At 44.4% G+C, this 24,302-nt stretch overlaps 1 protein-coding gene and 1 long non-coding RNA gene across 16 annotated transcripts in view; one reads left to right on the plus strand and one right to left on the minus strand.

Moving 5' to 3' along the window:
* Positions 1 to 24,302, minus strand: part of Sox5 (SRY-box transcription factor 5) — a 936,665-nt gene that overhangs the window by 187,024 nt on the left and 725,339 nt on the right. For 12 of the 15 annotated variants that reach the window (XM_040743583.1, XM_040743581.1, XM_040743582.1 and 9 more), the window contains 3 exons: positions 16,813 to 16,899; positions 5,529 to 5,701; positions 18 to 86 (listed from right to left, as the gene is read on the minus strand). In XM_040743583.1, the coding sequence (XP_040599517.1) occupies positions 18 to 86; positions 5,529 to 5,701; positions 16,813 to 16,899 (329 nt within the window). Of the gene's footprint in view, positions 1 to 17; positions 87 to 2,856; positions 2,879 to 3,068; positions 3,166 to 5,528; positions 5,702 to 16,812; positions 16,900 to 24,302 lie in introns of those variants that run through there. The other 3 variants (XM_040743585.1, XM_040743588.1, XM_040743586.1) reach the window with 2 other exon arrangements.
* Positions 3,841 to 8,297, plus strand: LOC121139693. The gene is made up of 3 exons (XR_005876602.1): positions 3,841 to 3,971; positions 6,429 to 6,492; positions 8,101 to 8,297. It is a non-coding gene; the product is annotated as an uncharacterized LOC121139693 (long non-coding RNA).

A 24,302-nucleotide genomic window follows, 5' to 3' on the forward strand; every position in this document is an offset into this window, starting at 1 on the left:
AAATGTAGATTTCTGACCTGGATCTGTTGCTGAAGCAAGTTGATTTTGTGTTGTTGCTGCAGAAGCTGCTGCTGCTGCCTCGCGATCTGTGGAGGAACACAGAGAGAGCCATGACACCACAGTAAAACCCAGGGTGGAGAAGATCAACCTTTGCCCGTCAGAGTTGGAAGTGATTCTGGCTGAGAAGATGCACACAGCACTCCCCCACGAGCTTAACTGTCAGCAGATCATCTCAAGGAAGATCAAACAAGACATTTCGTCTCAGCGATCACTTATGCCTCGTGTGAAGCCTAAACAATACCTCCATCACAGTAAGACATGGGAGGCTTTCAATTATTATTCTCCACAGTGACATTTCAACAGGTCCCTCCCTCTACTGACACTGTCAATGTATAAGCAAAACGTTCTGATGAAAACAGGGGCTACTGGGACCAAAGTTCCTAGTATCCCAAGGTATCAAGGACATGAGATTCTTCAATGAAGTTTTGGTTGTTTTGTTTGGTGTAGGTAAATAGTCTCCCACAAACTTCTTGAACACCCGTCATCCTTATAGCCTGTACACTTTCCTCTTCCAGGGGGACCAGTCACTTCTCTTTTCTCCTACTCAGAATGTGGTAAGATCCCCACCCCTTCAGGTTTCATCAGAAGCCCTCCCGCCAACGCTTTTGGTCTTGAACATTTTCCCTTGGCTCTATGACCTGGCGTTCTCTTTAGAGTCTACATCAAATTAAATGTGGCCGCCTTCAAAGGCTTAGCATAGTGCTATGCTTTTCACTCCCGGTCTACTGGTCTACTTTCATACACGTGCCAACTTTCGTTTCAAGCTTCAGACCCATCTATGCACACACACACACACATACACACACACACACACACACACACACACACACACACACACACACACACTCAAGGATGCTCCAGCTTCAACAGGCCTACAATCGGTTGAGATTTAGACCTACACATGATGTTTGAGGATTTTCCACCTCAGGGAAGAGCAGGGACAGCCCACACACCCACTCGCACTCCACCCCTTCTGTGTGAACACGGGTATTGTACCCCAGCACCCCAACTTATGACCACATGTGGCTTTCTATCTGTTTTAAGAACTTCCTCTTCATAGGAAACACCTAAGAATGCAGTGAAGGTAAGCCGTGTGCATGTTTTGTGCATATTTGCCAAGATGAGTGTCTGTTTGCTAAGACCAGGAGGTACGGAGATGAGGAGAAAACAAAATACAACAAAACAAAAAATGGTGAGCTCTAGTGGGAACCCGGAGGAGCAACCTGTGATTTCACGAAACTAACCGCTCTAATGGGTAATGCTGCGTCTTATTCTTACAGGGTATGCTGGATTCTCCCCATCATTTTGCTACATAAATATTTCCTTTAACTCCTTCCTTAGAAAGTTAAAGATGAAAGGAAAAATGAAGGGCTGAGTCTCTGTGATTGCACAGCGGATCGCGTTAATCCTTCGTGGCTACAGAACAGATACGCGGCTGCCTTACTGCCCTCGTTGCTGGAGCATAAAGTCAGCATTTCCTTCCTTCTGAAGAAGGTTAAGAAGAGAGGTGTTGTTGTTTTGTTGTTGTTGTTGTTTTTGTTTTTTTAAGATTTACTCATTTACCAAGGTCTGCTTGTTGTCTCTCATAAAGAAGTATAGAATTACTTCATTTGACACACAGTTCCTTTCAGAGATACCACAAGAATACGTCAAGAACCTGACCACTTCTGTCCTTCCCTCCTGGCTCCTGTTCTAAGCTAGATGGATGTAACAACCTCTTATTTGTTGTTCTTTGGTTTCTGGCTTTTCTTCTCTCAGTCTATTATAAGCTAGTGTCCACGGGTATATTTTTGAAGACATAGCATGCCATGCTATTCATCTTTTCAGAACCCTTCTGCCTGCTGCACTCAAGAGCACACGGCAGTGACCACATCGTGACTGTGAGTCCCATTTAGTTTGGTCCCCTGCTTCTCCCCTTTCATCTCCTCCTGTAGCTCGTGCCTCCACTTTTGCCATAGTTCTCTCCTACCTTCCTCTTGAACACACTGAGCATGCTCCTATTTCTCAAGGCTATTCCTGTATCTGAGCCTTTTCACGTGCTATGGTCTCCTAGTGGGACTCCCAGGCTATGAGACCATGCAGATTGCTCCCTTACCTTCTATGCAACTCTGTTCAAGTCTTACCTAGTCAGTCTTCCCTGGGCAGCAGCTTTAACAAAGCATTACTGCATCTGGACCCCGACTTCCAATCCCCCGCTTGGTATTTCTTAACACTCCTAAAATCCACAGTGGGGTTTTTGCATCCTTCTCAACTTCTAATACCTAGATCGGAACCTGATCTCAATACAGATTTGTTGAGCAGATAGCCATGGACTGGAGCTCAGAGAGCATGATGGGAACACTGAGATAATGGGTAAATATACCCTAGTGTTTGTAAGGGTTGTGTCAATTAGCACATTCAGAGGGTTGACATCCCAGGTTGATTAGGAACTACACAGAAAGTAAGGGTCAGAATAAAGGAGTTTCAACTGCATCTCTCCCTCTCCATCTCTGTCCCCCTCTCCCTGTCCCCCTCCCTCTACCTACCTGCCTCCCTCTCTCCCTCCCTCTCTCTTTTTCACCCTCTCTCCTTCTTTCTCTTTCCCTCCCTCTCTTTTTCTCTCCTTCCTTCCCTCCCTCCCTCCCTTCTCTCTCTCTATCCTCTCTCTCTTTCTCTCTCCTCCCATTCTGTCTACCATATTTCTGAAAACAGATCTTTCATTGTCTGTGTCTTGCCAACTAGACTAGGCTGACTGACCAATGGGCCTCAGGGAACCTTTTGCCTCGACTCTGGGAGTACATACATGTATCCCCATACCTGAGACTGGACTCAGGCACTCATACACAGGAGCCAAACACTTTATAGGCTGAGCTGACTCCAGAGCTCCTGACCCCAGCCTTAGGAGGAATGAAGAGGACCTGTGAATGAATGCAGAGTGGGCTGCCTATGGCTGTTTCAGGGAGATGACCAGACTGGAGAGCATCCTGGGTGCCCGAGTCCTGGCCTGTGACTCTGCGGAGTGCCCTCACCAGACTGAGGAGACATCAGTGCCTGGCATCCCTGCCACCGAAGAGCACTCAGGAAAGATCTCAGGACTGGTTTCCAAGGTTCCAAGAAGAATGCCAGAGATCTCAGGAAAAGAAAATGTTCTAGAATCTACTGATGACACTCACAGGTATGTATGATGGAATGAGCAGAGAAACCCACTTCTAGTCAAAAGAACAAGCTGCCCTTGGGTCCTCCAAAGAAAGCAGGGGGACCTCTGCAGAAGGGTCCCCTCATCTGGGCTGCAGTATGACTTGGCTGGTGGCATTGGAGATTCAAGGACAGACCTGGCCTATTGAAGTCACAGAAGCTGTCAGAACTTTTCACAGGGTTAAAGCAAGAAATATAGATATATCCAATAATAGTACAAACACTTAAAGGGAAGCGCTAAGGCATTTCTTCAAAATTAAAATATAATGGATACAGTGGTGTATATTTGCAATCTCAGCATTCAGGCAGCTGAGACAAGAGGGCTAATGGCACAGGACAGTCTGGGCTACACAGGGAGAGAGATCAAAGCAACGATGATGATGGAGATGAGGAGGAAGAGGAGGAGGAGGAGAAGGATGAAGAGGAGGAGGAGGAAGAGGAGGAAGAAGAAGAGGAGGAAGAGGAAGAACAGGAGGAGAAGGAGAAGGAGGAAAAGGATGAAGAGGAGGAGGAGGAGAAAAAGGAGGAGAAAGAGGAGGAAGAAGAAGAGGAGGAAGAGGAAGAACAGGAGGAGAAGGAGAAGGAGGAAAAGGATGAAGAGGAGGAGGAGGAGAAAAAGGAGGAGAAAGAAGAGGAGGAGGAAGCGGAGAAGGAAAAAAGAAAAAAGAAAATCATTAACAGCCTCCCCGATAAAAAGCAGAATATTTTTATGAAGCAGTGAAGTAACAGACAGGAAGGTGAGTGAGTGGAGAACACCCATGCCATCCAAATCGAGTTGCCCAGGCATTTCTTCACTCAGGCCAAACCTTCATTCCATTTGCATATCAACCCAGGGTCAACATTCATTAGCTCCCTTCTTTCTGCTCATGCCACAGACCCTACTAACCACGACTCCCCATTCCGTCTTCCTCTCTGTTTACAGTCACTATCCACGCTGTCTGCTTTTAGGGTCTTCTTATGTACAAATATAAAAGCCTTTGTAAGAGCAACATCAGTAACTTCCAGCCTCCCCGTTAGAACCCCCACTTCCCTGTCTGAATCCCATCTATTCTGTAAAGCAAACTTAGCTGTCACCATTATTAGCCATTCTTTTTCAAAATATTCCTACAGTAAATGGTTTTCTAAACTCTTCACGGTTAGTTCATTCTTTCTATCATTATGCAACAACACATTAATTATGCGTGGGGGGGTATTTTGACACAGCTACAGGGTGTTATGATGACCACTCTCATCTCTCACTACTTGTCATCTCCTTACTACCCCTGTCTACACTGCCTGACATCTCCCTACTACTGCTGTCTACACTATCCACCATCTCCCTATCACCCCTGTCTACACTATCTGCCCTCTCCCTACTACTCCTTTCTACGCTACCTGTCATCTCCCCACTACCCCCGTCAAACTTTTCTTTCTTCCCTACAAACCCCTCTCCCTGTTCATGTCCATCCGTCTTGTTTTGTGACCCAGAGACTCTAGCCAGGACTGTCTGTGTGACTACGGGCTCAGATCTGTCTATTAGAGCCAGGTAGGTTCAACAACCTGTGCACAAGCAAAGACAATGACCCCCCCCCCAGTCAGCAGTTCAGCAGGAAGAGGTGGGGCCCACTAGTCCCTCATGCATCCATGACTGACTGTTCCCAGGGACCATTGTGGGTAACCACAGTTGTGCTAAGTTCACAATCACAATGGTTGTGTCAACCGTAGAAGACAATGTTTCACACACACCCTTGTGGGATTGCCTTCACCCCCTCAGCAAAACTACAATTGAAGGTTGAAAAATATCTTATATGGAATGTTTAGGGACTAAAAGCATTTGGATGTCAGTGGGCTTTGCTTTGTTTCGGTCATTGTTGCTGGATTTTTGGATGTCTGTGCATACATACTGAGATACCTTTGTGAACTAAATCTAAAATGATTCTCGTGTATATGTCATAAACATCCTGTGTCAGTGTCTTGAAGATAATTGTATACAGTATGTTTTGTGCTCCTGCTCTTTAACTGGGATCCACCCTGTGAGTCTAGCTGCCAGCTTTTCCACCGATGGCATCATGCTGGTGCTAACAGGTAAGCTTGGGGTTTGGGGGCATCTCAGGCATTTCAGTTCAGGTTTTCAGAGGTAGGAAGGGCAGCCCATCCCACTTCTACGGTTCAACCAAAGCAGTTGCACAGTTTCTTTAAGCATGGATGGGAGGGTGTGTGCTGCCTTTCTAAAGTGTCTTCCTCTACCTAGAACAGTATTTACCGAGAAGAGACAGCAGCTGACTGAGGATGCCCTGGTCCCCAGTGTCTCTTACCTGCTCCTGCTGCTGCTTGGCCAACTCCATCTGCTGGCGCTGTTTCTCTATCTGCGACGCAGCCAGCTTCTTCTGCTCATCGTGGGCAGCCAGGAGTTGCTCTCGCAGACTGGTCAGCTGGTTGATCATCCCCATGAGTTGCCGTTCCTTCTCAGCAAGGCTCTCGGGAGTCCCTGAGAGGAACACAACAGCAAGACACAGCAGAAATGAGACACCATGTTTCAGTGAACAGTACTCAGCTGCAGAGGGAGCTAGATCAACTACAGGTTTGGTGGTGACAGGAAGACACACACACACACACACACACACACACACACACACACACCTCTCAAATTTCCTTCAGCAATGAAAAGCAATTGCTGTTTGCTTATCAAAAATACCAGAACCTGACTGAGGTGAAGGTTCAGTTAATAAAGTGCTTATTCTCCATGCCTGAGCACCCGAGTACCTGAGTACCTCAGCTCCTACCAAAAATGTCAGCACAGGAATCAAAGTTACTGAGGAGACGGAAGACAGGAGGATCCTGGAGTTCTTTCTGAACAACGCTGTAGCCAATCAGCAAGCTCCAGGGTCAGGGAGAGACCAAGTTACAAAAGTGAGTTGGAGGGTAGGTGAGAGCCAACCTCTGGGCTCCATAAGCATAAGCACGCTTGTGTACATGTGCCAACTCACATGTGTGTGGACACATATGCATGCCCATATAAGCAGAATGGATGCCAGAATAAGCGGGCATGCTGTCAATCTTATAATGAACAATCTATAGTATTTCTACCTCTTATGCATAAATCACAAATTGCTAGTGAACATCCTTGACTCTTGGGTTCTATGATGGGCCTGCAGGAGATAAAAAGACACCTGAGCCAGAGTTTTTGATCTTTACTTTTTGTTCTAACTAAACAGGCAAGACAAAAAATCAGAAAAAAATTAACAGCTGAATTATGATGAGATCAAGGCGTTGCTACAGGTAGGATCCACGCTTCATTTTTCAAAAAGATTTGTTTTATTATCTCTGTGTCTGTGTGAGATATAGGTACATGTGTGCAGGTGCCCCAGTAATCAGAAAGAGTTCTGGATCAGATGGAGTTCTGGACCCAGGAGGTTGTGAACCACTGATGTGGATGATAGGATCTGAACTTTGTCCTCTGGAAGACTAGCGACACTCCTCACCACTGAACCATCCTCCAGCCCCTCCTTTATTTGTAAATTGACCAGGAAGATTCAGTATGAGAAATACTATATTAATACAGGGGAAACACCTTGGCTCCTAGAGGATATGTCAGAGAGAGAGCACATGTGATAATAACTGAGTCGCTGGGTTTACCCCCAGGGCCACAAACAAGGAGTAAATCCTGCGACATAGCCAACTAAGTCTGAGATCATCTTGAGTTATTTTAAGAACCAGAATACCATTGACAAGGGAAGATTCAAGTCCAAGAGCACAACAGGTTACCACTGAGTGATAAAATGTGGCTGGCAGATGAATACCACCTTAAGTTTACCCAATATTGTACTTGGATCTATAAACTGACAAGTCATGGTGGTCATTTAAAGAAAGGGCGTGGTCAAGACATTTAAAATTGTTCAACATCTTAAGTCATGTTCTGTACTTGATAGTTATGTAATGCATACTACACAGTGACACAGAAATGAGACGAGCAGAAAGGTTCCTCTAGAACTCAAGTGAGAAACATGACCCCTCTGGTAAAGGGCTAGCTAGCAGTAGGGCAGAATAAACTCTTTACACTGCTCACTCCAAACAGAAGGCACCAGCCACTGTTTCAGTGATGCATTTCCCAACTGCGTATACAATGAGAAAGATCTACTCTGCCTCAACTGGGTCTCTCCCTACAAGCTTATGAGGAGAAAGCACATTGCTTAAGAAAGAGTGGCTGCAGTCAGTGACTTATTTTCAGGGCCCTCTTGAAAAGGAGGCAAAAAATAAATACAGTTTCTAATGCATGTCTAAGGAGCATGCATAAAGAATGTGGTTCTGTGTGGGTATAACATAAGAATCATTATTTGTGATATTTCATTACCATTTATTTGTCATTTCTATGTGTATGTGTTCCACAGGTACTCTACACGTGTGTGTTTGTGTGTGTATGTGCCTGCACATGTGTGTGCACGTATGTAGAAGTAGAAGCCAAAGGCTAAACTTGGATGTCTTTTGGTCCTAATCAATTCAGATCAATAGTTGAACCTAGACCCTAGCAATTCAGCTGGACTGGCTGGCCAGAAAGCCCCAGGGTTCCTCCTGCCTCTGTTGCCCTGGCAATGGGATTACAGGTGTATGGTGTTATACCTGGATTTTCATGCTAGGTTGTGGGCATCCAAATTCAGGCCCTCAAGCTTGTGGGGCAGGCACTTTACCAACTGATTCATCCTCTCAGCCCCATTTTACAGTATTTCTTAATTTTAACATGCATGTTTCTACACTACAAAGGCAAAGATGGAAAGCTAACGTACCTACGTATCTGTGGTAACCCATTCTAGCTGATGAGATTTTATGTTATTTTAAACTTTACTCCATGTTTACATATTTGGTAAATTTCTACCGTTATTTATTTTTCAGAAAATATCTCACCCAAATATGCAGCCATAAATTGGGAGCCAGGGAGGCCCAAGTCCATTGGCATAGGATGATACAACATTGGGATATGAAGAGGTATAGTATTTGGTGAAGAGACATGAAAGATTAGTGGAACTTCTTGGACTATCACTAAACTATGCAGATAAAACATATTTCACATTTAAAATAAAAATCTGTGATTTTTACATTTGATTCTAATTTTGTAGACCTCGAGCATACTCCAGCATGCCTTCCTTCTCTCTTGTGCTAAATATGGAATCTGGGGCCTTGGATGTGCACAGTCATGCTATTCCAAGGAGCCACACCCCAGCCCCTCACTACTTCTCCATCTGCCCAATGAATGAACACATACCTACTCTCTGTGTGTCTCGGTCATCACTGAGCTCTTCACTTCAACTTCAGCTCCTCCCATTGTAAGCAAAGCAAGTGGTAAATGCCTGACAGACAACAAACCCTTGAGCCTTGTTCTAACAAATGGCATAAAGAATGCTCCCCACCCCTCACTCTTGACTGTCCTCATGTTCAGCCACTGTGTGTTACAAGGACAGAGACTTGCATTTCATAGGTGCTCCATAGGGTTCCAGTTTGGGCTTCTGAGCATTTAGCCAAGAGGGCAAACTTTTTGCAGTGATCTCCACTTCTTTGAAATTCATAAACTAAAACAAGGCATAGCCTTGAAGGCTGTCCTTCCAAATCCCCTTGTTCTTCATAACGGGTGTCCAGTGCATAAGGAGGGCTCACACTCACAGAGTGGCCTGTGAGCAAGAAGAGGTTTGTGAAGTGTCAAACAGTCTAGACTTTAAAAAAATGAACAACAACGACTAAAGAACATTGTTAGGTCCTCCAGTGGTTGCCCTCACTGAAAGGAAACATACAGCAGCTAGTGTCTACTCATATAAACCCAGAGTTCCTCGAGGAAAACAGTGTAACACTCTAGGAGCCACACTGCCTGCAATGATCATTTCCCTCCAATTCAGAGCCCTGGATCTTATTCCCTGTGTTTCCAGGACAGCCATTGATTCTGGTGTCCGGGCTACCAGCATGAGTGTGTGTCATCTATGACAGTGCGGCTTTAGCACACCTGGAATGAACGCTCACCAAAGGTCAAAAACATCCTGTCAATGTTTCCAGTGGTAGTATCATAGAAGAGATCCTGAGGACTGAGCTCCAACTCCAATTCTCCTGCGTCACTGAGGGACACGGCCTATCCTGAAGCCAGGTGTTCCCTTTCGCCTTTGGTCTGTGTCATTTCTCTTATCAAAAACCTGGGAAATCCTATGGACCCTGGGACAGAGTGCATGTCTTCTCATGGGTCTTCATGTCTGCCTCCAGCACTGTTTGACCCCTGACATGCCTCTTTTACATCATCCACGGAGCAGCTCTCTGTCCCTCCTACAGAGTCAATCGCCTTCCTTAGTAAAACCTAACTCCAGGCAAATGTCCAGTGTTCTATGCTTGGAGGAGGATATAAAGGCAGGCCACACAATTCACAACAACTGCTCCACCCCACCTCACTAGGTGCAGGACGGTGTCCCTCATGATTTATACCTCACAAATGGCTCTCGAAATCTCCTAGCTCCCCAGACTCTTTTGAGTGTTACAGTTATGCAGAGCCCAGCATGGGGAGCATGTCCTGAGAAGCAATCCTTGGGCAGATTGCGTCATGTGGGAACATCACAGACTGTACTTGGATAAACTTAAAGTGACCACAGTATCCCTAAGGAGGCATTGTCTGTGGTATCAGCTGCCATGTGTGTAGCCTAAGGTTGACCACAGTGTCGATGGCCAGTGAGACAACTGCTCCCAGGACTGGCTCCTTCCCTTCATCTAGTCACATCTATGGCGCAGCTCCTGTGACTCCCGGTTCTCAACGTCAGTGCTATGCACAGGGTAACCCAGAGAAGATGGCTGCCCATAGCTTAACTCTATATGGGAGAGATGACAACGGAACAAATACTCAGGTCCTCAAGTCTGAGCTTGAAGGCCGGCTCCCCTGGTGACATCTCTCAAACACTAACATCAAAGACGCCATCATGCCTTGCTTCTCGTCAACCAGTGTTGTGCACTATCTGTTGCATTCTTGCTGACTTTCTGTGGGTTGTGTTACACGCTGGATTAGAAGCGCTACGGAAGCAGGACACGAGTTCACTCTGCACTGTTGGCATCTATAGGGCGAGGCCCCATGCTTCGTGAACACCTCATACCTAATAACTGAATGAACGAAATCGACCCAAGGAAAGTCAAAAGGTTGCACAATTCTGTCTACAGAGATCATCCTTCAAGTGATCTTTATCATTCCCTAACGAGTTCAGCTTAGAGGGGCTGAAATAGAAAAAACAAAGACTGAAAGGGGTTAGAGAGGTAGCTCAGCAGCTAGGACGACTGCCTGCTCTTGCACGGGAGCTGACTTCAGTTCCCAGGACCCACACAGGGCACCTTGCAGCTGCCCGTAACTTTGAGGACCAAGTGTGATGGGGGATGTCCTTCTGTATACATGTTTCTCTTATTGGTTGATGAATAAAACAAATTGTCCAGTAGCCAGGCAGGAAGTATAGGTGGGGCTTCCAGACCAGGAGAAGGCTGGGGAGAGGAAGGCAGAGAGAAGCGGGGGAAGAGAGACTCCATGCTGCCGGAGGAAGGAGTAACGTGCCGGATTACGGGTAAGCCACAGCCTCGTGGCAAAGCATAGATGAATAGAAATGGGTTGATAATTAAGACAGAGCTAGCCCATAAGAACCTAAGCCACTGGCTGAACAGTTTATAAATTAATACGTCTTTGTGTGTTTATTTGGGGCTAATCAGCTGTGGGACCAGGTGGGACAGAAATCTCCATCATCACAAGTGTATTTAACTGCTGAGCTATCTCCCAGTCCTGAGGAAAGACTGCCGATTTTTACCCTTATAATTTAATGTAACTTAATTGGCTTCTATCAAGATGCTTCCGCCCACCTACTTAATGTACTTAAAATGTAAAAAATAAGTTTTTTCAAAGTATCACGTTATTTTTGCTGTATTTGGATTGCAGTCAATAGCTGTCTAACATGAAATTTTTAATTAATATATTTATTATTTCAGTTTAATATATGGGTATTTGGCCTCCATATATGTCTGGATACCACTTGTGTATCTGGTGTTGTCAGAGGCCACAAAGAATGCACTGGATTCCTTGAAACTGGAGAGACAAGTGTGAGCCACCATGTAAATGGGAGTCACACCCTGGTCCTCTATAAGAAAAACCATGGTACTAACCTCTGAGCCTCCTGGCTGACCCCAGCATCTGATTCAAAGATGATACTAAATTAGGAAGGCCGACATGTGAGCACACCAAGGATGCTGGAATATGTGTGTGGGGAGTGCTAGGCATGAGCTCCTCCGGCTGGAATTTCATGGAGCCTTTCATGTACAGTCTGTCTATCAGTGTTCTCAATATTTAAAGGGCTTTGGAGATAGTCTGCTCTAATGCTAAGAGAGACAGAGCACTGACCATCATGCAGAAGGTGCAGGCTGTATCTACCACAACTACAGTATGTGGCTTAGGATAATTGGTCTCTGGTTATTATAATTTTTAACAATGTGTGAACTGCAATAAGATGTGTATGACAATACTTTTGTGAGAAAGTTGTGTATGGAGCGATAAGCAGTAAATCCTTGACTGTGACTTCCCTTAAATGATCAGAGGAGGAAATGGAAACCACAAGACACAGTCTGATGTTCCCTGGGTGCCTGGAAGAAATGGGGTCACATGACTGCTCACAGCTGTGGCTTCAGCATGTTCCCTTACTAAGATTGCCATGAAGCTAGGGAAGTCTGGGGTTGGGCTAAACTATCCAACCGTCCAGATCATATTTTATGAGCCTTGGATGAGCCTGTATCTGCAAGGATACAAACAATGTTATCATTATTTTAAGTTTCCAACTCAATTCCTCTTGAACTTATAAATTGTTTGAAAAGGCTGGATAACAATGTTAATGATGTTATTTCTTTTCTGTCTAAAGTAAACTCAGATAAAGTATGACCTTAGTATTTCCCAACACACCTAAAGCAAGCATGACGAAGACTATGTCTTGCCCTCAGTACAACACGAGTAAAAACCTGCACTCATGGACCCCTGAGACCTGGTAACGGAGTCTTCTTCCCAACCCTAAGTTTGCTTATGCACCCAAAAGCAAGCTGATCACCTGGCAATGGAAAGAGCAGGGACGTTGACTTTTTATGCAACCACAGAGCTGCTTCTCCAGTCTTACCCTCTCCACACTATCAGACTTTCCTCAGTCTTGTGAAATTTTAAAATATGTATTTTTAGTAAAATGAGAAAAACATCACCTAGAAGCAACTACAGAGGCTAGAAAGTGATCTGAGAAGACTAAAATTACACAATTATTTTATATAGAAATAAATAACTTCATGTGATATAGCTGACTTCTGGCTGACTCTTCATTAAATGTCTTTGGGGTACAACAGCTTTCATAAAATCAGCATTCTCAGTCCCCCTGAAGGTGTGCAGACCTACAGGTTTCAGGTGAGTGTGCAGATGCCACCCTCACAGGGCAATGCTTCCGACCCTTAAACAAATGCAGGGCATTAAAAGGACGGCTTTAAGACACCTTTCCAAATGACACAAGCATGAACAGATGAAAATGTTGATATTCTTGTCTACTTGTTTTAAATTTGCAAAAGTGGAAATGAGTTGGGTTCTTCCTCAGATACAGTCCAACTCTGTCTCTGAGACAGGGTCCTTTAATAGCTCAGAACTTGCCAAGAAGTCTTGGCTAGCTGGCTTAAGATGACAGGGATCTACCTGTCTGCTGCCCAGTGCTGGGGTTACAACCAAGACACCAGGTCCAGCTTAGTTTTTAACCGTAGGTCTAGGACTTGAACTCTTATCCTCGACATTGTAATGTAAGCACTTTCTCAATTGATCAAGCTCACCAGGCTTAGAGCGCTAGCTTGGGAAAAAAATCCTGTATTTGACTTTTATTTCTTTGACTTATTATTTTCAAGTTATCTAATGCAATTTATACAAATAATTATCTCTTTCAAAGCACATACTCAACATGCCTGTCTATTTAAAAATGTACATCACTTGAGAGATTATGTTAATCCAGGAATTGACTCCACTCCCATACTTAATTCCTGATCTTAAAGGCAATTTTATTGCTCAGAGGTCTATCTATATGAATCCAGAGCTGTGCAGTGTTTGCCTGCTTATTCCATTGTCTAGAATGACTAAATTATGGACTTGAGATAGTCACATTTTTATTTTGTCAAGCATAGCTGGCATTCACCTCTACATGACATATATAACATTTTCTGGGGCTTAATTAATAAAAAGGAGAAGTTGTGAGTCCTGTGTAGGAAGGACCTAGTCAAACATGCCCTCAAGGCCTTGTCCTGGACTCTGCTGAGGAGCCTGCCCAGTGAACCTCCCAGCCAATGTTCCACTTACATTACAGCAGTGGAAGACATAAATGAGATGTCTGCACACAGGCATGGGTGTTACAGTCTACAAATGCACGTCACGAGTAATATACAGTGTTTGCAGTTGCTTGGCTGGGAAATGAATGCTCTGTTAGGTTAGCCAAAGCCACTATGGATCCCCAGACACTGTCCTTGGGTGAAGTGCCAATCCAGTGACCTTTGGTGTCATGGAATTCCATGCCAGCTGAAATGCTGTGGATACCGCTGGTAACCAGCTGGAATGTGCCTTGGTCACCACTGCTACTCAGATCTTCTGCTGTGGATGACACAGAAGGCCTCTGAGGGCTGCCCAGTAACACAGTATGTCTGAGGAGAAGGGAAGAAACCATTTCCTCAGGCAGCCCCTTGGAGTACAGCACAACTGCCTGACTTTCACTGGCAGAGGTCTGCAGATCTCCTGTTTTCCCCAAACTAGATCCCGTGTGCATTACAAGAGGCATAGTTCTACTATGCCTTTAAAACCTGAACATGTCACATCTTCAAAGGGCCAGAGTATAAAATGGTACCAGGCAAAAGACTGTAGCATCTTGAAAAGGGAACCTCAGGGGCCAGCAACATGGCTCTGCAGGTAAAGGCATCTGCTGTGAAGCCTGAGTCTTAGAGCCTTCTTGATGGAAGGAGAGAACTAACTTCTAATTCATCCTTGACCCCACACAAGCTTGGGTACAGCACACGCGTGCACGAGTGCACACACACACACACACACACACACACACACACACACAGTAAAATGCATATGAAGACAAGACAAGTAACTTTACGCACTCGGAGGCCAGTGACCTTCAGTAATATCATTTCTTGAGGAAAAAATGTGAGTTCGAATTTAAATACAATTATTTATGGACAGCCAAGGTACCATGCTTACTCTTCCTACATGAAAAGTTTTCCACTTAACTCTTGGTGAATACTAATAGTAAGAAAACTTTTTCTAAGCTTTTCCAAGTTGTGACTCTACTAGCTTGTTCAAATACCTTGAAAGTAACTCAGTGGTTACACATCAAAGTACTGAGGAAGAGTCTTTCCTTAGCCTGGCTTGGCTACAGTGGTAAATCTACAAGCATCCCTATCCCCTTTTCTCCAGTCCCCCCCAACACACTCTCTCATTTCTCTTCCTCCATCCTTCTCTTCTCCCCTCTGTCTCTCTCTCTCTTCCTCTCTCTGATTACTTTTGTTTCCCAGAGCCTATAAAATTTTAAATAAAACCGGCTGAGATAAACAGAGGGGAGGGGGGCACTTTTCACCGTGTAAGAGGATGCAGGTGATGCTGTGAAGTTGGTACCCACCATCCAGACATACGAGAAAGCTCTATACTAATCTGTTATTTGTAAACGGCCATTGACAAACCACCCAGTCGTTCAGCACGTTCATGCTTTCCTATTTTGGAAGAACCCACGAACCCCAGCCCCAGCCAGCAACAGTAGACAAATATATGAACCTCACACCTTCCTCTGCCTGGGATAAAACAGTTGCGGAAACAAGGCAGCCATTGTTCTCTGACTTTTGAGGTGGCGAGAAACCACGTTCCTGGGCACTGACCCCCCAATTCATTTACCCCAGAGGCAATCTTGTACCCTCTGCACCTATGAGCAATGACTTGTCATTGTAACTGTCCCACACAGTCAGCAGGCACAGTGACCCAGCGCTGTCCCCCACTCTACAGGGAAAGCAGAGTGAGCACCTTAATTGCCAGGCCCTGCAGAAGAAAGACGGACGGTTGCTTTCAGAATGCTTAATCTGGAAACAGATTTTAAAAACATGAAAAACAGAGCCGGGGGACAATGACTGAACTTGGGCTGCTGCGACTGTGAAGCTTTGAAAACTCAAAATTAAAGACAGAAACTTCTTTTGTGATTGCACTGCAGCGTCCTAAAGTAGCCCCCAGGCTAGGCTCAAAGGACGGCACGGAGCCTCTGTCCTCTAAGCCAGCCATCACTGCCATATAGGCTTTCAAGTCTGGCTAGGGAAGGAGGAGAGGGAGAAATGCCAGAACAAGACTTGAAGCAGGCAGCCGGCCCTGCCTGCTCCACGCTCGGTGGTGGCTGAGGGGCAGCGGAGGAAGACAGAGGCAGGAACTAAGTGTCCTTCGCCTCGGGGGTCATGGGTTGGAAAATCCATCAAAAAGGTGAAAGGCTTGATGTCTTGGAAGTGGAGACTTTACTTTGTGCTCCCCTTACATCCTGCCAAGCTCAGGGGCATGCTGACTGTTCATTTAACCTTTCTCCCGGAAATAGACGCTGGTCATCAAACCCATCCCATGGCCTCTAAAGCCAGAATGCATGCAAACGATGGGCAAGTGAAATCATCGGTCAAATTTTTTTTCTGGAACTTTCCAAACAGCCAGATCCTATATGACAAAAGAGATGAAAAGACAAACACTTTGCTCTAGGATGCTTGGATGGGAGAGAATTGTCACTTTACATTTGCACATCGCTTTAAGTTTACATTCAGCACCCGTGGAGGATAAGCACGACAGCTCACGAGCAAATGTGATGCTGTTGATGACCAGATATCTTGACATTATCGAGAATTCTATTGCTGTAGAATTTAGGACCACAAGTACCTTTGCTGGCAGCAACAGGGTGCTGTGCACTGCCCCATGCTCTGAGAAGAGGCAGATAAAAAGCAACAGAAGCAATCATGTGCTTCTACACGGGGAAAATTAAATCTCCCTTGTTACCGGAAGTGTGTGAAGATGTGGCTGTCCAGGGCTCTCTGAAGCCGTCAGAGAGCTTTGACTAGCTGCAATTGCTGATTCAAATGAGCCCAAAGAGAAACATCGCTGACACCGACTTGCAACGCCCTTGTATTCTGTCTGCCTTGCTCATCCGCAGGCTCCGGCTGCCCATTGTAAGCACTCGCACTTCAGAAGTGAGATGTGAGTTAAAACTTACGAGACGCTGTTTCAAACCTCCGTGTTGATACATTCTTACCTTAGAAATAAATCATGACTCAAATAGGGGGAGGAGAAGCAGAGCGAGTCACAGAGAGTGGTTTGTTTCTTAAGACAAGAAGACAAAAGCCCCCATCCTTGATCCTATACAGTGCAAGGGGAACACCCAGGCAGAGCCTCAGTCTGTTGCCAAGCTAGAAGGAAAGCTTATACCAGAGCAGGCATGATGTGGAGGGGCAGGGACAGAAGCATTTCATAGCCACCAATACTTAGAAAGAACAACATCATTTCTGAACATTCTAGATAAAAGCGGCAATACTTCCTACCTTTAATTTCTCCAAAGTTCCCTGATCCCATTGCCAGGAGCTTGTCTTTCCAGTCCTTTGAGAGTAGTTTTTCAATACTGGGGGTATCTAAGTAAAGAAAAAAGGCACACATAAGCAAACCAGCGTGACTACTTGCAGCAGGCTCGTAGAAGCCTATCTGCTAAGAATAAGGCCATCCTGGTCCTGGCCCCAGTTCATAATGACTTCATCAACAAACTGATAACAGGGAGGGGGAAAAAAGAGTGTGTTTGGTCACCTGCTGTTTCAAAATCATTAGCTTTTCCCCTTACAGAACAAAGACATACTAATTCTTTATGACAATGGGCTTGTGTGAGCCCACAGCTCATTGTTTTAAATTTGGTGGACACCTTCTTGCTATAATGGATGCTTGTCAATTTCAGAGTGTTAGTCTGCAGTCAGAAAATAATTATGTTGATAAAATGCAGAGTGGAAAAAAAAGAGGCAAAGAATTAGCCCTTAAACCCGCTACATGTAATTACATCTCTGTGTGCTTACAATTCCGTGCACTCCATAATATGTGTAACATTGTGTGGTGGTAACCACCACACCGTAGCAAGATTTGTGAGTACACAGCCAACACTGCAAAAATATAAAAAACAAACAAACAAACAAAAGGTTGACATAAAAGAAGCCTTTAAAAGATTGCAAAAATCCAGTGAACTGAGTAATGATGCTAATGGAAACACATTATTTGCTTATTTCAGATTTGCATCATGCGTTTTGCAAATGCCCCATGTTGAGACAGAACAGACACATCTTAGAGGCAAGGGCATGAGTTATAGATCATGGTTTGTTTTTTTTGGAGATACCTGGCTGTACCCTCTCCTTTTGTACTGAACCTTAACTATAAATAAATATAACTGTTACAAAACTAGCGCACATTAGACTCTGTTCCAAACAATGGAGTTGTAAGTTCCTGTCAGCATCTATCTGGGTACACAATGACAATGCATTTCAGTCCTCTAGTTAGCCTTGCATTGAGTTAGAAAACAAAACAAAGTAGCCACACTACTGAAAGATAAGTGTCCCCTGTGCCTCATCTAAACAAAGCACTACCTCTACTTCCTTGGGTCTTAGCAAGCACTGCTGTCTGCATAACGGTGGCTAAGAGCATTTCTGTTTGCTCCAATGATTATTTGCCGCCTAGGAGGAACAGAAAGGAATAACTTGCTAATTTGTCAGAGAGACTGTATGACCTGGGGGGGGGGTTCAGCGAGTTGGAGGTTAAGTACGATTGGTGAGATTTAAATGGCAAAAGGTGTCAGCTATTGTTTGAAATTGTGTCTGTATATTTGTACATGTCCCATTCATGAGACGTGGCTAAAATACTCTTTGTCAAAGAATGCCCATTTCTATTTTCCTTAGTGAAGGGAAATCCTAATAGGCCTTCTTGTACGTTTTCCTAAAATACACCCGTGTTTTTGCTCCTCAGATGTTGGAAATGATGACAGCAATGCTGTGATCAGCCACAGTGCAGGCTGCTGTTGTCATCAGCATTTCCACTTGCATCATGATGTTTACAGTGAGTTGAAAATACTTCTGCATGGAAGGAACTTCAGTGTGTCTACATTCCCACCGAGCACTGGGAAAAAAATCAGTTCTTAAACCTTATCAGAGTAGGTCAAACAAACACCACCGTTTCTTTATTCAGAGCTCAAAAAAAATTGCTTGAGTAGCGTGTAAACAGGGCATGGCCAATATGGTATTTGCAGGAGAGTTCTGTCAGTCATTAAAAGCTAACAAACCTTTGCAAAGCAGGAATGCGGCAATAGAAATCCACTGTGGACTAACAATGGCCCCTGAGCCTCCCTGCTCCAGAAACAGACCTTTTTACTTTTAAGGCTATTGTCTGCCAGGTCCGTGGCAATGCCTTTCCTTTGCAGCTAGACAAAATATCTACTGTGGCCGCCTCATAAAGGGACAGAAGTCTTCTGTCTAAAGTTGCAGAGTTAAAGAAACAGTAGCCAGATTTTTGGAACCTACAGAACATTCCTGGCCTCCTTATTAACAAATGTTAAGATATAAGGCTCCTAGATAGCTGGCTCAAGCTGACTCTTAGCATACAGGAGGGAGGGAGGGAAGGAGGGATAGAGACAGTAGGGGCATTTGTGAAAATGGAAAAATCAGAAGTGTATCTAACTTGGGCTTGTCAGTCCAGGGATGACTAAGACTCCAAATTTACACACTGAGTGGCCTCTGTCTTTGGATTGTGGTGCTGTTTCTACCTCTGTCCACTCCTTTAAGCCACCAGAAGTCTGAGAATGGGCAATTGCATCCATGTTATGGGTTCTAAGGAGGACTCACACACAAAGATTCAGGATTAGACCAGTCTGGGGTTTTAAAATATATGATGGGAAACAGCAATGTCTTGGGTAGGCTAAGTTCCGAGCAACGGAAAAAGCCCCTTCTGCATGGCATAGCAAACTTCTCAACATGAGGGTTGATAGTCACCTGTTAAGAAAGCAAAGCTTAGGGAGGCACAGGGCTTGCCCACAGCGAAGCTAAATCTGAATCTCACAGCCTGCGGTTTCAGTTGCAAACACACATGCTCACACAGATGACACACCTTCATTTCCTCTGCAGAAGAATTCTAGATTACGGGGGCCACTCCGAACTTCACTGGAGCAAAAGATTCAAAGAATAAACTGAACTTTCCAGAATAACATGTTTGCATGAGTATTAACCATGGGATTAAGAGGCTTGATTTTATTTTACTTATTTATTTATTTTTGCAGTTCTCATTAGCATCAGAACTTAATCTAATTATAAGATTTTGCACTATGGAATTCGCTCTGGATGGTTAAAAAAAACTTCCTGTGAGCATGAACAACTAAATTACCCCTTTTGCTTATGAACTATAAGGAATACTGGGCCTCGAGGGAAAAAGAGGCCAGAGTGTCACCCATCCTGTGACAGCAGCTTGCTGGAGTAGCTGATTGGTGGAGGGTGGGGTCTGCACCCTCAGCCCCCAGCTTCAGCTCTCTGTATGAGTATCTGTCACCCAAATAGGGCTGGCAAGTCTATTTCCCACAATGCACTTCCAGGCAGGGGCTCCTACAGTGATGCTAAGGAATGGTGTCCAGCCAAAGGGGCAGCCAGGTGCCCTCCTCATTGATGAAGCCTCTCAGAGAGCAGTAAGAAAGATCTACGAGTAGAAACAGAAAAGACAAAATGGCAAAATCCCAATATTTACAACCACCTGTTTTCTCAAGTGTGAATTCAATAAAGGGGTGTCTACCACAGCTCTTAAGTACCTCTTACTATTTATGGTGTGAAAAAAAAGATAGTGGCTCAATGTTTAGTTTTCAGAAATGGGGTATGCTTTTTTTTTTAAAGACACAGGGTCAAGTTTTATGCCTTGGGAGTGGTTGGTGACTGCGGTGTTAGTAAGCGTTCAAGTTCTGTTTTGCTCTTTTGTTTTCATGGTTTTGTTTGTTAGATTCTGTTGTTGTTGTTGGACAGGGTCTCACTATGTAGACTACGCTGACCCCAACTGGCAGAGATCTGCCTGCCTCTGCTCTCCAAATGATGGGATTGAAGGCGTGTGTCACCATACCTAGTATACATTTCTTATTTTAAACACTTAGTCCTTCATTCTCTAAGCATTGGAGTTTCAATAGTTACTCTCAAAACTAAGGGTCTCCTCAAATAAAGTCGTTGTAAGAGTCAACGAAGGTGCTGGCACCGTGTCTCAGCTCAGAGGATGCTGTCAGCCACAACACCTTTGACAGCAGTACATGGGGTTACTCTCCTCCATGTCGTAGCTGAGGAAAGTCAGACTTTGCCCCAACGCAGCTCGTCCAAAGTACACGTAGACCATGAAAACCAGGGCTCTTCCTTCAAGGGTTAGTCTTCTTAGAAGGAAACTCAACACATGCATTTGAAAAGACAATATAAAACAAATGTGGAAGAAAATAAGCCATGGATCATTATTAGAGCCTAGGAAATGACCGTCATCTGTCCGCACATGAAGACGAGGCTATGAAATCCCTTCTGCCCCTCTCTGCCATCCCCAGCCGTTAGACACACTGGCCGGCTTCTCTCCTCTCTGGCTCGCATTTGGCTGCCTATGGCAACCCCATCAGAGAGTCTCCGGAGTTGCCAGCCATTGTTCCGGCAGCCTCCTGCCTCTTTGGGGCCTGTTCATTCCCTGTAACTCTCACTCCGTTTTCCCTCTGGTGCCAAACCCTCTTAAGACCGACTCCCTGGGCTGGAACAATGAGACCTGGAAACCGATGCCAACATATTGTAATTCTCCAGCAAGCTGTCGGTGCCAAGAATTAAACCGCATTCCTGCCAGTGCAGTAGCTTACACACAACCTCAGGTCTGTGCTTTGTATGTGTGTAGGTTATTTTTCTGCTTTAATCTCCTTTGAGCTACTGTAGCAGAGCACAGTGAAAAAAACTGAACGAGGAAAATGTATGTGTGCACGGTATCTGATGTTTTAAACAAAACCCCAGGAATCAGCTGATTCTACCACTGTTTGTACTTTAATTTTGTAGTTTCAACTGAAATGCACTTTGTTTTTTTGACTCGTGCTGATGAACACATGTAGCAAGGGGCATCACACTTTGGAAGGAATAATGGTATAGCTAAATTTCAAATGTGCCCATTGTTCCTCAAATCATAAAGTCAATGCATGTGTAGGTAATGCAGAAGCTGGGTTTTAGAACTAGTAATGGCCTTTCTCTCTCATTTAGATAAACATCTTATGGAAGCAATTGTTCAGATATAAACTGAACATACATGGTTTGGTGTTGTAAAACTAGAACAAAACCAAAAACAAAACAGACATCCCATTGTCACAGAAATCTAACTTACACTTAGCAAATACAAAACAATTTTTCTACAGGAGTTAGATATTTTTAGATGTTAATAGACTACAAAGGAAAGTTATGGATTATGTAGTATTTAAATATTTTACCAAGGCATTCAGAGTTGGGCAACGGCTGTTACTCTTCAGTCTGACTTAAAGTCATTCTAGAAGAAACTCTTCACTTATAGCCAGAAACACAACAAATAAACAGGTTTAAAACACTTGTTCAAAACTTGTTACACCTAATTAAACATAAAGTCGGGGCCTGCAGCATCATCTCCAGCACAGAGTTCTCTTCAGCATGCCACGTAGCTGTCTTACAAATCCCGCCTTTTATTTTGGGCCCCTGGGTTCGAACCCAGGAACCATACACACGTTATGCAAACAGCTTCAGTTGTATGACTTCTAGCTGCGTGCTACCACATACTCATTTGCTGAAGAACGGAGAGTGGAAATTTAGGTCCATTTTCTTCGCCACCTTGAGGGTCGGTTGATACAACTAAGTGCCAGGTGACGCTGTAGGAACTGTCACGTGGAGCTCAATAACCTCTTCTGGGACTTGATCCCTGATCGCTCTCCCAAGCGCCCCTCTGAGAGCCCGCAAGAAATGGAGAGCAAATGCAAGGGTAGAAGTCAGTGCAGCCCCAATTCAGTGTGCTACTGTTTCATTATCCATAGAGATTTGTGAGGGGAAGACCGGGGTAAAACCTGCAAAGGACATCAGTAAGAACTCACTTCATGAGGGCAGCATCATGGTGTCCAGTTAATATGTGGGGACAACTGTTACACAGTGCAGGGTAAGCAAGAATTCTTGCATATAAGTAAAGTCCTGTGCACCCTGATGTAGGGGGAGATCCACGTACCCGTAGCGCTGACCATGCCCATTTGGGTGTGGTCACGGGTATGCAGAACATAGAGGGGGAGAAAAGAGCTAGGGGGAGGAGACTCTTTCTCTCTTTGGGTTCTGGTTGTGGCCTGGAGAGCAGGGTGTGGACCTTCGGTTCTCGACACTCTTGGCTTCTCACGTAGTGATTTCTCCCTCAATAAAATATAATAGGGCACCCCTCTTTAGTGTAGCTTAATATTTCCGCATTAGAGATCACCATAGCTGGGCTACCAGTGTCAAGTTGTAGGATCTGCGACAAAGTTCCCCAGGCACCACAAGCCACAGAATCACAGCTGACATTCCACAGCAGCCAACCACACTTGCCTCACATTTACAGGTGATCAATTATCCTCAGGTGACCTAAGACCTAGCAAGGCTTTTGTCTTAGTATTGTCAAAGTACATGCTAGTTTCCACTTGAAAGTCACTAAGAAGTTTCTAATAGAAAAAGAAATGGCTTTGGCAAGGCAGCTTCTACAAACACTAATAGACAATCCGTTCCAGGGACTGGGAAGTTACTTGTGATGAGTGTAATTGTCTTGTTGCACTGGCTGTAAAATTGGACATTGGTTCAATTATATCCAATCCCAACATTTTAGAAGATTATTTTTAGTGCATAATTAAATATGTCACAATTAATGTGGCACCGCTGCTACCTATCTATATTCTTATTCACTCCTTGCAAGGCTGGTGTGTATAAATGTTGTTTATTTCATTTTTATTAATGTGTATGCGTCTGTATGAGTCTCTGCCACCTGTATGGAGGTGTCTGCAGAGGTCAGGAGCGGGCGCTGGATTTCCTAGAGCTAGAGCTAGAGGGAAGGGGTGAGAGAGATGAGGGAGCTGGAAACCAAATTGGGGTTCTCAGGGAGAGCTCACAACCAGTATCTCCAAAAATATTTACAGGAGGATTCACAGCAGTAGTAAAATTATAGTTATGAAGCGGCAATGAACATAATTTTATGGGTGGCGTCACCACAGCATGAGGGACTGCATTAAGGGTCACAGCATTAGGAAGGCTGAGACCCACTGCTGTAGCCACGTGTGTGTGTGTGCGTGTGTGTGTACACACGTGCGTGTGTGTGTGTGTGTGTGTGTGTGGTGTGTGGTTGCTTTCACTCAGTCTGTTTGACCTGATTTTTCTGATCATTCTCCTTCCATTCCCCAGGTTCTAGATCACAGACATTCACAACTCTGTTACATTCTCTTCACATACATATATAAACATTAATAGACTTAAAGAATGAATGATTGAATCTATGATCACCTCGTTCACCCCTACTGAAAGATAGCTTGTCTGGTGTAGCTTGCAGACATTAGTATGTGGTTTTTTTATTATTAGATCCCACCAAAAACACACTGCAAGGTATCAGAAGTCAGCACTGTAACAGCGGGTTGCAGAAAGCCATTCCTCTGGTACAAAAACTCTTTGTCTTTTTACTACTAGATATAAGAAGAAAAATAATGATTCAGTGTCATAAAACCTGACTCCATCCCTTCCTGGATTATTGCTCTTTGGCAAGTAATTTACCCTCTTGCTGCTTCAAGTTACTCACCTGAAAAGAGGATAATGATTGCCCTTATCTCAAGTTCACTGTGAAAACCAATGCACGCAAAGTGGTTAAATAGGGCTGGCACTTAGTATCACTTGACAGTGTTAACTAGTGTTGCACGTCAGTTTAAAACTATCAAACAGAGCTACCTCTTACCATACACATATGTACACAGAAACATACATACATATATACACAGATATACACATATATA

Source organism: Mesocricetus auratus, unplaced genomic scaffold (assembly GCF_017639785.1).
Source record: "Mesocricetus auratus isolate SY011 unplaced genomic scaffold, BCM_Maur_2.0 Super-Scaffold_100001, whole genome shotgun sequence".
Taxonomy (NCBI): domain Eukaryota; kingdom Metazoa; phylum Chordata; class Mammalia; order Rodentia; family Cricetidae; genus Mesocricetus; species Mesocricetus auratus.